This window comes from Sinohyriopsis cumingii, chromosome 3 (assembly GCF_028554795.1).
Source record: "Sinohyriopsis cumingii isolate HCF-2022 chromosome 3, ASM2855479v2, whole genome shotgun sequence".
NCBI lineage: Eukaryota > Metazoa > Mollusca > Bivalvia > Unionida > Unionidae > Sinohyriopsis > Sinohyriopsis cumingii.
The window spans coordinates 59,874,307-59,889,313 of NC_142963.1; the positions used below are offsets into that span (position 1 = coordinate 59,874,307).

The window sequence follows — 15,007 nt, forward strand, 5'->3', positions numbered from 1 at the left end:
GCCAAATTTTATAACCTTCAAAAATATCCACCATGTGATACATTGTATCCAAATGCATTATTCTAATGTTGATCTCAAAACTTTTTCTGCTTTCATCACCAGCTGATGCTGCAGTGGCAATGAAGGAAGCTGACCTGACAAACATCATTGTGACGATACTTAAGGATGAGAAGACACTCCCAGAAATTCTCTGTAATGTTCTTACCCTTACCAAGGCCATCTGCACTGCAGGTAATCCATGACAAATCACTTAGGAAGTTGGAATCGGCCATTTTTACTAATGAACCAGAGTACCATATATACTCACTTATAAGTCAAGTCAAACTGCTAACAACAATGATCCTGATCTGCCATAGCATAATGTGCCTGTTAATCAGGCTCTATGTTGTTTGTTTTACAGATTACTCCTAACCAACTGCACATACCCAGATCTGCCATCACATCATGTGCTGGCAGATCTGGGTCTATGCAGTTTGTAGTTGGACTCATCTTACAAGCAAGTGTATATGGTATTTGATCTGTTTTGGAAGAAGTTTATTTTCCTACAAATTTGTAGAATTAAGCATTTTAATTGACAGCTATTACTTCACTCCCTCACTGTAAGGCCCTTCATTGTTACACAGTTCGTTTTTTAAGATCGGTATATATACACACCCTCATCACAAATGGTCACTTTTATGTATAAAGAAAATAATGCCACTGTGACCTACATGTCACTGTTTTTACTGGTTTATGTGTGTTTATTGAACTCATGACAAAATAGGTTTTTAGGACTCTGTGTGTGTGTGTGTGTGTGTGTGTGTGTGTGTGTGTGTGTGCATTTGTGTGATTACTGTTCTGCATGAATCATTGCAAAGGAATGCATCTTGATGAGTACTACATCCTCATTATAAAAGTAGGTCATTGTCCCTATATTCACTATTAACTGACTTTGGTCAGATTATATTTTATTTCACAAAATTTGCTTTTGCTAGAATCATTAAACTGGATGATTGTATGCATCTACATTAGTACCACACTCTTACCACAAAAGAATGTCACTGCAACCTAAATATAATATTTTACTGGCACAGGTTTAATTTTTTCCAAACAGGTTTGTTTTGAGCACCCTGTATATATACTGTTGTACCAAGGTTAATGAAATTTGGTGAGGTGCTGTCTCCTGATGAGTTCTACACCTCCCTCATCACAAAAATGCCCATATTTCATGCCTCACTGCCTCAGTTTCATTCTCAAGTATTGTTTATGACAGAATCATCAAACCATGCCATTTTATGCATCCCTATTAGTACCACACCCATCAGTAGTTGGTCAATATCAACCGTAGTTATGCTTCACTGACTTGCTTTTAATTTTGTGTTTGATATTTATTTTTCAGACACTGTTCATGCTAGTATCATGAAATAGATTATATGCATTTCTGTTACTGCTATCCTATTTATCAAAAGAGGCTCACTGTGACCTATATTTTATCTTTTGCTGGCTTTGGTTAAATTTGTGCATTTAGCTTGTGTTCACATGAATTTTTGGCATGTTAGATGCATATTATTGTATCAAGAATCACGAAACTTAATGAGTGGATACATCATGACAGGTTCTGTTCCTTGTATCCAAAAAAGATCTCTGTGACTAATATTTTGTGTTCAGTGACTATCTTTAGATTTGTGTTCAAAGTTCATTTCTTGGGTGCTGTTTCTGTTTCATTCATGACACCTGATAAATGGATGCATCTCTGTTACTATTACACCCTTAAGACCAAAAGAAATTTGCTGTGATCCATAATCCGTAATAGGTGTTACCAACACAAGTTAAGAATTTGTGTTTATGATCACAATGATTCATCACTGCTTGGTCTGTTTACATCCTAGCCTGCTCAAGGCTCTTGCTGACCAGTGCTGATTGAAGTAGGAATAAATATGTTTATTTAGTGGTAAACTGTATTAATGACTGTACTTGTATATTCGGAACAGGTTGTCTGTATGTTGTACATGTGAATGAATATAGGAATTAGTGAGGCCTCGCCTATGGTTAATCCAGGTAATTATTTATGCTTAAACTATGTATTGCTGGCTGTTACACCAAGGTTACTCAAAAGCCTCTGACTTTTATCCAATAAAATCTGGCTTCAGGGGATGGACACCGGGTGAGTAGACAGATGTGTCTTTTACAATATGTCATCACAATATTGGCTATATAGTGCCAATTAAAATTTAAAAATTTAAATTTTACAATGATTAAAAGTTTGAATGTAAAGATAAAAGGTGCACAGATATCTTTATTGATTAAATTGCTAGGATCAATTTGGTCTGATTTTATTTGGTGCATGATAATATTTATGGTGGTTATAGACGACCAATTCAAGTAGAGCTGACGTAATAACTGATTACATGCAGGTTATTATTAGATTTAAACCAGGTTATTATTAGATCTAAACCAAATTTGGCATGCAGCTAGATTTCCATTAATTCAGTTTGCTGAATTTGATTTTTGGCAGAGTCACATTGGTTTAGAGGTTATACTGCCAGACTTGTGACCTTGATGTGTCCTTCGGCAGGGAACATTACTCCAGTTGCATTGCAACTAAAAACTTGTGTTGGTGCACTGTAAAGTACCAAACAGAACTGAATCAGTTCTCAGTGTTCTGCTTCATTTAGCAGAGTTATATCCCATATTTTATAAGCAAGATGATATCAATGGGGCCAATGAAAACTGAGGGCATCAGTTCTTTGAAGCTGCTTGATTCATTATTTAAGTGTCTGTCTCATAGTAGAATTCATGACTACTGGTATTGTATAAATTGCACCTTACAATGACTGCATTCATTTGCATAAAGAAATATTAATATTTTAAAGGTAAATGTTAGCATCCAAAATCTGTTAAATTAGATTTACAAAATTTGTAAGTACTTTGTAAGAAACATTTCTATAAATTTCTACTGAATGAGAATATATGTTTTTAGTTTGTATTAGTTATAAATAAAACAAAAAGTAACTCAATATTATATAAACTACTCAGATTACATTTTTCTTGGCAATAAGAAATTTTTCAAGTCATTTGCTGGTCATTTGACATACTTGATTTCCTGGAACCATCCAGAAAATAAGTCTAATAGATTTCACATGTCTCTAATTCTTGCATCAAGTAAATGACTCAGTTGCATGCTTATTGCACTTTTTAAAACGTTCACAAAATGTAATAATTTTTTTGTGCATATGTTTTGAATATTCTGCATGTGCATTGCATAGCTCATTGCTTTCATCTTTTTTCTTAACATGATAGGTGACAAAGTTTTTCATTTAGAAAAGAAATAGGGATAGATAAATATCGACATAGAAGATTTTTTTAAATTATAATAATTATTGCTGTTCACTGTTTTTAGCTAAATAGCAAAAAATGCAAAGTGTGCTCTTTGCATTTGAGAACTACATTCAGTTAAGTCATGTGTTTTGTATTATCTTCACTCATATTCCCTTTTGCTCATTCTCTCTCTTGCTTTTATACACAGATGTTGACAGACAGACAGACACACCCATAGTTTTAGATTTGTACTGACTCCAATGTAAATGTTTTACAGCATCACCACCACAATCACAGATGATCTCTTGCAGCCTTCTGGCATGTGCAGGACTTCTTTCAGATATGGAAAGTAGGTTGCACCGACTTGCATGATGTTGGTACATTTGTCGTCAAGCAGTGTCCTTTTGTTTATCAGCTTCAAGTGACACAGTGTTTGCCTTTTGAATAATTCATTCTGTATTGTTATTTTTCACCTTGTAGTTGTTAAAGGTTGTTTTCTGTTTGTGGAAATGTGTATTTTCAAGAGTTTCAGTTTCAGTTGCATGTTGGTAGATGTACATCTAATTTGCCAGCCATTTGTGACAATGTGTTTGATGATATATGTGTCTCAGGAACAATTTTGAATTACTGTTGAACCTTTGTACTGTCAGAGGGGCAGTTTCAGTCAATTTCACACACACACACACACACACACACACCTCTGTAAGTTAATTCCAGTATATGTACAGATTTTATGTTTTATTCGCATTTTTAAGTTGTTATATAGCTTTGGAATTACCAGTATATACATAGCTTTGGAATTACCAGTACATACTTAGCTTTGGAATTACCAATACATACTTAGCTTTGGAATTACCAGTACATACTTAGCTTTGGAATTACCAGTACATACTTAAAATCTGACATTCTTTTTCTCATATGTGACCAGAAATGCAGATGTCAGTTTTCTTTAATTAAGATACACATGGACTTGGATGCTGCTAAGATAGACTACATGTCATGTGGAGGACATATATTTTGGAATAGAACCGTTTAACCTGTAGGCATAGAAAGGTTAACTGGTACAACCAAACTTGCTATTTACTGTGCATTAAGTACAAAGCTCTAAAATCAACATAAGCCATATATACACTGTATATTTCAACATGGTTTATATCACCTTTTCTTTTCTGTCTTTTTGAAAATGATTTGACCATTTCAAGTGGTCTTCCACCAAACTTTCTTGAGACCGATAACTTTTCTGGTATATGCTAAATTCTACAAAAGCCCTAAGTTGCAATGAGGTCAATACCCACAAGAGTTAAAATAATTATATATGAATATGAGTTCTATAGTAAAAAAATGTTATGTCTGATTTGGGCATTTTAAAGTTGACCGATATGTATATATGTATGTGTGTGTGTGTGTGTGTGTGTATATATATACCACTCTGGAGGCCTAGTGGTTAGAGCGTCTGCCTTGGATGCGGGAGGTTGTGGGTTTGATGCCCTGCCGAGTCATACCAAAGACTTACAAAAATGGCACAAACAGCTGCCTCACTTGGTGCTCAGCATTGAGAGATTAGTGTTATGACTGGTCAGCCTTGTGTCAGGATAATGTGACCGGGTGGGACATCATGCTACATGTCTGTGGCGTGATGCCCCAGTGCTAGACATCACTATAAACTGTCACACTGCAGACATCGTAGTGATATGACTGAAAAATTGTCAAAGCTACGTTAAAAATATATATATATATATATATATATATATATATATATATATATATATATATATATATATATATATATATATATATATATGTCAGTGTCATCTATATTCATCTATATTTGTCAATGTCATCTATATCCATCTATATATGTCAGTGTCATCTGTATCCATCTATCTATATCTGACAGTGTCATCTATATCTATCTATATCGGTCAGTGCCATCTGTATCTAGCTATATCTGTCAGTGTCATCTATATTAATCTATATCTGTCAGTGTCATCTATATCTGTCAATGTCATCTGTATCTATCTATTTATGTCAATGTTATCTATCTATATATGTCAGTGTCATCTATATATATCTGTATCTGACAGTGTCATCTATATCTATCTTTATCTATCAGTGTCATCTATATTTATCTATATCTGTCAGTGCCATCTGTATCTAGCTATATCTGTCAGTGTCATCTATATCTATATCTGTCAGTGTTATCTATATCTGTCGATGTCATCTATATCTATCTGTATATGTCAATGTCATCTATCTATATATGTCAGTGTCATCTATATATATATATATCTATATCTGACAGTGTCATCTATATCTATCTTTATCTATCAGTGTCATCTATATCTACATCTGTTAGTGTCATCTATATATATCTACATCTGTCAGTGTCATCTATTTCTACATCTGTCAGTGTCATCTATATCTATCTATGTCTGTCAGTGTCATCTATATCTGTATCTGTCAGTGCCATCTATATCTATATATGTCAATGTCATCTTTATATATGTCAGTGTCATCTATATCTATCTATATCTGTCAGTGTCATCTATATCTATCTATATATGTCAATGTCATCTATATCTATATATGTCAGTGTCATCTATATCTATCTATATCTGTCAATTTCATCTATATCTATCTGTCCGTGTCATCTATATATATCTATATCTGTCAATGTCATCTGTATATGTGTATGTCAGTGTCATCTATATCTTGCCATATATGTCAGTGTCATCTATATCTATCAATGTCTGTCAGCATCTGTATTTATATATGTCAGTGTCATATATCTCTATATTCATCCATCCATCCATCCATCATTCAAAGGCTTTGATTGGTGACAGATTCCCCAGAAGTTTTAAACAAAGTGGGAATGCTAACCAGCAGCATAAATATTATGACAAAAAACTATGGATTTAAAATAACACACACTAACACACACACACACACATGGAGTAAAATAACCAAACTCTTCATAATGTTTAGTTAACTTTTTCTTGCTAAGCAGTGCAGCAATATCGTTCCTCTTGCTTTCATCCAAACTTGTTTGCTCTTTTATTTGATACTAGATTCTGTCTAGAAATGTAGTTTTTTCTTCATTTATTTTGTTCTTTTTCTTTAGATCTTTTCATTTCAGAGATGATTTATTCTAGAGGCAGACAAAATGGTTAAATGTATTACACTAACAGCTGCCCATTATCAGCAGATGTTATTTATATAGGTTGAAAACAGGGACTTAGTCCTTGATTATTAATTGTCCTTTATATGAAGATGTCCCTTTAAAAAGTTTACTGTGGAAGAAGTTTTAATACTTGCTGTGCATTTCTGAGGAAGGTCACCATTTATTATGGTGACCTCTTTAAAGAAGCGCTGGAGGTTGTATTTTTTAAAGACTTTATTAATTTATCTGCAGTGAATAAGCTTCTTTAGATGATAACAGGATGCTTTATGGTATACCTTCATAGTTGTATGCATGTAAATATCATGCAAACTCCTTCTACGCTGTACTGGACATTATATATATGTGCTCAACATATTCAGAAATTTCATCTCACAGTGAAAGCAAGAGGACAATGATGGTTGTAAGGTAAATCACTAAATGATTTACTGCCAATATCTAATATCTAGATAATGTTGGTAATATATGAACAGCCAAATCAAGTGGTAGTGCTGAAAATGGATTTTGTGTACTTGATCTATCTATGCACACATTGCCATCTTTGCTTATTGTCATTTGCAGACTTCAAGACAACCTTATGTAGGAGAAAAATTCAAACACATCTTTGAATCTAATGTACCAATCAGGGCTGTAGTTTACAATGAATGTACCAATCAGGACAGTAGTCTACCATGAATGTACCAATCAGGACTGTAGTCAACAATGAATGTACCAATCAGGACTGTAGTTTACAATGAATGTACCAATCAGGACTGTATTTTACAGCGAATGTACCAATCAGGACTGTAGTTTACAATGAATGTTACCAACCAGGCCTGTAGTTTACAATGAATGTACCAATCAGGACTATAGTCTACAATGAACGTACCAATCAGGACTGTGGTCTATGATGAATGTACCAATCAGGACTGTATTCTATGATGAATGTACAAATCAGGACTGTAGTCAACAATGAATATACCAATCAGGACTGTAGTCTACAAATTTCTACTTTATTGAAGATATGTCATATATCCATCAAGTTGAGTGCACAGCATTTGTATACCCAACAATAAATGATATTCAAACCATTATGTATCATCCATTAGAGTCATAAATGCTATCACATAAAATTTGACCACATTTTTTTCATTACATAATAGTGAGCTTAGCCAGTCCCATGAATCTTTGTTCCACCTCTGTGACCGAAGTTGCAGGGAGATAATGTTTTGCGAGTTAATCAATCCATTGACCAGGTGTTTTTTGAAGTATAATTTAGTTTGATGTCATCTTATCTCAATTTTATCAAACCTTGTATGTGACTTACCCATGGATAGGGGCAGACACTTTATTTTGCACTAAACCATGTGTCAAGTTTCTTTGGTCAAATTTTCATCAAACTTTATAGGTAGTCAAGACCATTGGAATCAACATTGTAATCTTTTTCTTCCTTTGTTTTATTTCTGCTAAGTCAAGTTTGCAGGACTGACTTTCATCAGACTTAATCTGTTTGATTCATGAGCCCATAGGTCAAAGGTCAAAGGTGACATTGCCATTTTGGATTCTACTTGATGAGTCTACATTCCTGACACACAGATTTGATCAACAGTTGCATTATATTTGAGAAAAGGCAGCTCCCTGTTGAGTATGTGTGATAACAGGAGATTAAAGGTCAAGGTGACAGGATGTGAAATTGCAACTTGTGTTAATTTTACAATGTTGGTAAGGGAGATGAGTAAATCTTCTAAAGCCAAATATTTCTTCTGGATCTGTATGATATATATATTCCTTTACATGTGGATTTTTGAATGTCAATTAGCATAACTTTCACTAAATAAAGAAGGTAAATGTGTGTATTTCAATTCCATGTCGGGTGTATTTAGTTGTATTAATTCATCCATTATAATTGAAATCCCCCTCCCCCTTCAAATAAACTTTTAAATGTTTTGACCATTTGACCAAGTGTGGCATCTGTATTGACCCTTTCACCAAGGGTGTCATCTATTACATTACGGATATTTCAGTGGACTGCTAACTAACTGGATCATAAGCAAGGTATGAACATTTCATCATCACAAGGCCATACATAACCTTGCACAACAAAGTAGGGCAAATAAAAAAATTGCCCATTCAAAGTGGGTTAATAGAATAAATTTTACTATAAAACAGATACAAATTCAACCCTTTATCTCAACATTTTTCATTCCATTTTCAAAATAAAAAAACTCAAATATGCTAATGAGTACGCAATATGTTCCTTTTCTTTTGGGAGTCAACTGTTATTGCCATCTTGCTATATATGAATTTCAGTGTCAGTCAGATTTATGTCCCTTGGAGAAAGAGTTTATCTTCAATAGAATTATTGCTGACTGGAATATTAATTTACCACGTGTACAGTAGCTACATACTGTAATGATCAATCAATTTGGGATCTGTTTATGTAGTTTTCTTTATGTATAAACACTCTTTAGTGTGAGTGTTCATTATATCAAGGAATTCATAATAGCAAGGTTTGTTATTGCAGGGTTCTGCATGATCAGCTTGTGGATTTTCATTCAGTTTATATTCCAGAAGTTATATTTTGGTTACACACTAGCTATAATTTTCTGGTTTTTCTGGACACTTAGAATTTTTGAAAAGAATTGATTTGTTATTAAATTGATTTCTACCAAATATATTAAACAGAATTTTGATGTGTATTTAATTAAATACCGATAATCATTAAAATCACCTGAAAATGAAAGTATCAATGAGTTAAAGTTACTGTAACATGTATTTCAGACTCTGGACTGAGCAATTTTCATCCATACTGTACATTTTGTGTAGAACTCATCCGTCACTGTAGTGAGTAACAGAGTTTGAATTATTCTGGCAGGGTTTTGAAGTGTTCTGGCAGGGTTTGGAAGTGTTTCAGTGTACACATGCAACATGCACTGCATTTTGATCTCATGCATAAAAACAGCATCTGGCAAGGATGTTAAATAGATCAGAGAATGCAGGTATTGTTTGTGATTTATGTTGTATGCAATGGTATAAACGAGTGGACAGTATGTCTTTATTTTGTGACAGTTTTAATACCTTGCATCTAGATACAGGAGCCTGTCCATTCATCTCTGTGTCTGTCCATCCATTTACGTTTCTTTTAACCACTACAGCTCTTCAATCCTTAGATATAATTGTGACTTGTAGATGAAATGCCTGTTACATGTAGACATATCATTAAAAAATTTATTCTTTCCAAATCAATTTCAATGGAGTTATTGCCCTTTTTCAATCATTTTTAGATCTCCATTACAACAGATCCTTGTAACCTGCATAGCTCAGGAACCATTGAACATATTCTGATGCAGTTTGGTGTGCACATTGTCTTTGGTGTGCACATTGTCTAATAAATTCAGATACACCTTTCATGGGTTATTGACATCAACTCTATTTTGGATTGTTATGGCCCATGATGGTTAGAATGATACCATCACATGGGATGCTGCTTGTGACTGGCATAGCTCGAGAACATGTGCAGCATATTCTGTTTTGTAGACTTACACAGTCCTTTTATTGTTTCCAGGCTTTGCTGGTAGGAGCCTCTGCAATGCACGCTTTGCCATTTGCTTTAGTTAAACATATGCACTTTTGCTTGCTGTACCATATATACTTTCTTATAAGTCAAGTCAAACTGCAGACAACAGAGATCCTGATCTGCCATAGCATAATGCACCTGCAGATCAGGGTCTCTGTTGTTTATGCAGTTTCCTAACAAACTGCACAGACTCAATGTGCAGGCGGATCTAGTCTGTGCAGTTTGCAGTTGGATTCATCTAATAAGCGAGTACATATATTATAACACTCACATAAGGGGCCGTCCATTTAGTATATACACATGGAGGGGGGTGAACCTCAATAATAATTTGGCTAATATGTAACCAGTTTGACTGGGTTCAGTCAGCGTTTGAATTTTAGCGGACACTAGACAAACTTTTTAAAGTTATGCAGCTTATTTTTTTGATGCAGCCAGACATTCAACATCGGTGTACTATCTGTTTTATTAAACATGTTAATATTATTATTCCTTGATCATTTTTGCATGGATTAAATATAGGCCATTCTATAGAATTCAGGGTGTGTGTGTAAGAAAGTATGCATGTTTACAGGGGGGGGAGGGCCAAGATTTGCCAGATTTTTGTGTACATGCTAAATGGATGGTCCCTAATAGCACATTTGGATTCACTTTAATTTCTATGCAGAGCGGATGTGATATGCAATGTAATAAAGTATTTGTATGTTTTATGATTACAGCTGTGCAGTGGCATGCGAGAACAAATTCAATTTGAAAAATTCCTCCAGTATTTTGTTAATGATTATTTTTCTGAAGACATGTGAGTTTTTAAACAGAATTTTCATTAAATCATGCATCCATATATCATGAAATTCATTGCATGAACATGAATTTTGTAACATCACCCTCTTAGTAAGAGGGGTAGTTAATTGGATTTTGCTGGCATTATCTAGAGGATGACCTTCCTCGATATTATAGCCTGGCGGGAGTGAAAGAAGAATAGAATTTCAACAGAACTGAGCGAGAGTACTGGGAGAAATGAAGCAATGCGAGCCCCCTTTTGACAATAAAAACCCAAACAAATTTAATCAGAACAAATTAATAATGGCAATTCCAATTCAAGTTAGATTATATCAATAGAATTTATCAGGTGTGTCCAATTTGGATTTATTCCATCATCATAACAAGAGGTGAAAAGAGCGCAATGTCCACGATTGATGTACATCGCCTTCCTTCCCTTTGACTGTATATCAACGTCTCCTAGTTCATACTTCCTAAGCTCTATAATATGTCCCTTCATGGACTTCCTGGTACTTTTTTTCTGACCTCGTCCTTCTTTTCCTCGGACTTCTGTCTCCAGACTGTCTTGTCTCTCGCCCAGAAAGCTGTTCCTTAAAGAACAAAATGACCCCATAATTCCTGTATATCCCACTCTCTAAGATGTATATAAAATTTCCCCACATTATTCAGAGCATGGGCTATCCACACACTGTAAATTCTGACTTAGTTTGGTAGGACATTGACCTCGCTTCCAGCGGAAGGTCTTAAATTAGCACATGAGCGTCTATTGAATACTACCATATTCTTTTACATGCTACTACATGTTTGATTACCTTTGAATGAAATTCACAAATTGTAACTCACAGCAATCCTTAACCTACAAGATTATTCAAACATTACAAAATCATATATAATTAGGTAAGTATCATTAACTCACGATAATCTGTATCGTCCTAACAAACAAAGGAAGTTACTTCATATAACCCTATGAAATCCTACACATATGAACATTTAGATCACATGCAATCATTTCTACCAATGAACTAATAACTGTAAAATTAAAAGGTAAATTGCATAACAAATCTAGCATCAACACATTTCCATGAAATTGAATACATGATACATAATATGGAAACCTAGTCATAGCAAACACATTTGCATAAAACAAACAATCAAATAATAGAATATTACGTGAAACTAAAATTGTTTACCTTATTTCTGTTCTCTTTCAGAACTTGTGCGTCCTAGCACTAAAACATGTCTTTCATTTTACAAGATGGCCGCCTGGTCCCTTTCTTGTTTAACGAGGAAAGCAGTAATCTCTTTATGCTTTCCATGAAGTCAAGACTCTTTTCTCTTCCAGGAGATTTTCAGGCTAAAGAATTTTGACTAAGGTGGTAACTTTAAAATCTGATTGCTCTAAAGTGTACGCCCTAATTTATTCTGCCCAATCATAGGCAGCAGTCCCTAACTTTTCCCAAAGAAATAATTCCTTTCTTCAGATTTAGACAGCTCAGAGTCTGTGTATGACAGTGCATGACAATTTCCCTTTGAAAAAATTATAAGTGGACATAGGTTCCTGCCAAGTGGTTAGGGTTGGTAGCTCAAATGTTTACTTTCTAAGGAACGTGTTAAGATACCCCGGTCAATTTCACCGAATGCTTCCCCTTTGAAGTTTACACTGACATGGAGGGGAGACAAACAAAAAAGGTCAAAGTGACCCTTAAAGACTTTTATGGCTTATATGCAATAAAATTTAATGCTCAATGCATTCAACTTTAAAGTTCACTTCAATTCAAAATTCAACACTTCACACATTTGTTAGCAGACTTAGCAGTTTTATTCTTTTAAATGCATTTTAAACTCCATTTACACTTTAGATTTAATTCATCCTACTCCTTTCTCTGGAAATAAAAATGACTGTTCATGTATTACCAACAAAATAGATGACTTTCAAAACTTTGAACACATGTTCATCAAAGCTTCTTTCAGAATTACTGTTCACAATTCATTTTGAAAGTTGGACAAAATCTGCATTTTCAAATGCTTTGTTAATTGGACTACCATTATAAATAACAATCATCATGTTTTATACACTGTACAGACACAAAACTATGTAGTGTGTTGTTCTAAGTCTGCAAGAAAGAATGAGTTTCATATGGCATATAGATACATACCAAGACATGTTCTTATGCATATATATCAGACAGGTTTTGATTGCAAGCTTCTAATTAACAAGCAGACATCAGTAAAAGCATATAGATAGTTCTAGTCTAGGGTGTGTAACGTGCAAGGATGAATTAAACACCCATATTAATGCCAAATCAACCATGGGTATGTAATAAAATGATATAGACAATACTAGTAATACAATGTTCTTCAACTTTGAAGGTGGCCAAGTGGTCTAAAGCGCTCTCTGTTACAGATCACTGCCATCTCACCTCTGTCTGCATGGGTTCGAGTCTCGGATTCGGCCAATGTGGGTATGTGAGAAAGCTTGCCAGTAGCTTCTCGAGGGTCGGTGGTTCTTTCTGGGGATTTCCCAGGTTCTTCCTCCACCATTAATACTGGCCGCCATGAATAGCCTATCGTGTGCTGAAAAATGGCGTTAAACAACAACAACAACAACATCAACTTTGAAGACATATTTATGTGCAGTATATATCAGATAAGTTCTTTCCCTGACTGAAAACAAAACATAGGTTTTGTATTTACAGTGGAACCTGTCTTGAAAGACCACCCCTTCTGCCAAAACATAATGGTCTCTCATGACAGGTGGTCTCTCATAACAGGTTATAACACTATATAATCTCTAAATCTGTACATGGTGAACCTGGTCTCTCAAGACAGGCGGTCTCTCATAGCAGTGGTCTCTCAAGACAGGTTTTACTGTATAATGTATCCCCTCTCATGCTCCTTTCAAATATGATAAGTTTTACAGTGCAGTTGGACTTAAACCAAACGTGGACTGGTAAAAGTTTTGATTCTGTGTTTCTAATAAATGAGCAGACATCATTAAATCACAAATGGTTCTCATTGGGTGTGCAGTGTACAAGCATGGATTGAACATCCATATTGAATACCAGTTCAACCATGTAAAATGGGTATGTAACAAAATGGTACAGACAATAGTAGTATCAAAATGTATAGTGTGCATCAACTTTGAACAGTATTGTCCCACACTGCATAATGTCCTGACAGATCATGGTATGTAAAGTTCATTCTAATTAAGAAATAACTACTTGAAAAGAGGCATGTTTTTTTAATGGACAAATGCCTTTTTTCATTGTTGTAATTTCAAATATTGAACATTAAAATCAAGTATTTATTTTGATTCTGACAAATTGTTTACTCTGATTTCACTGTGTTCACCTTCCATATTTACTTGCTTCTAAGATGAGTCCAACTGCAAACTGCACAGACCCATATCTGATGCCACATAATGTGACTGTCACAGCAGATGTGGGTCTTTGCATTTTGTTAGGAGTAATCAGTAGAACAAACAACATAGAATCTGATCTGCTGGCACATTGTGCTACAGCAGAACAGGATCTTTGTTGTTTATGGTTTGACTCGAATTATAAGTGAGTACTTCTGGTAATACCAAAAGCATGCAAGTGTTTTTGTTCATGCATTGGCTACATGTCATTACCTTTGGTAATACTTGCAGGCCTCCAGGTGTTTATTGTGCAAGGTCAAACACCCATTTGTCCCGCAGGTGAAATGTATTCATCTTTAAATTATATTTTGAAGTGAACAGATAAATCCTGATTAAATGATGCATTCTTTGAAAGTGGATCTGGTTTTATACTACTTGTAGTTTGGTGCAGACTATTCACAACAAAATACAATGCATATGTTTCCAATTACAGTTATTGTTGTTGTTGTTGTTGTAGGGTTTAACACCATTTTTCAGCACATGATAGACTATACATGGTGGCCAGTATTAATGGTGGAGGAAGAACCTGGGAGAACCCTGGAAAGAACCACCGACCCACAAGAAGCTATTGGCAAGCTTTCTCACATACCCACATTAGCCAAATCCGAGACTCGAACCCATACAGACAGAGGTGAGATGGCAGTGATCCGTAACAGAAAGTGCTTTAGACCACTCGGCCACTCGGGGCCCCCCAATTACAGTTATAAAAATACCATACACTTTTAGGTTTCTGCATTTGTATGGAAAACATGAGAGAGTTTTTATCTGAGTAATATTGCAT

General features: G+C 34.8%; 1 protein-coding gene across 3 annotated transcripts in view; it reads left to right on the forward strand.

The window, feature by feature from the left end:
- Positions 1 to 15,007, forward strand: part of LOC149802935 (rap1 GTPase-GDP dissociation stimulator 1-like) — a 203,764-nt gene that overhangs the window by 176,836 nt on the left and 11,921 nt on the right. For 2 of the 3 annotated variants that reach the window (XM_089952450.1, XM_089952451.1), the window contains exon 14: positions 103 to 231. In XM_089952450.1, the coding sequence (XP_089808576.1) occupies positions 103 to 231 (129 nt within the window). Of the gene's footprint in view, positions 1 to 102; positions 232 to 3,574; positions 3,647 to 15,007 lie in introns of all 3 variants that reach the window. The other variant, XM_089952449.1, reaches the window with a different exon arrangement.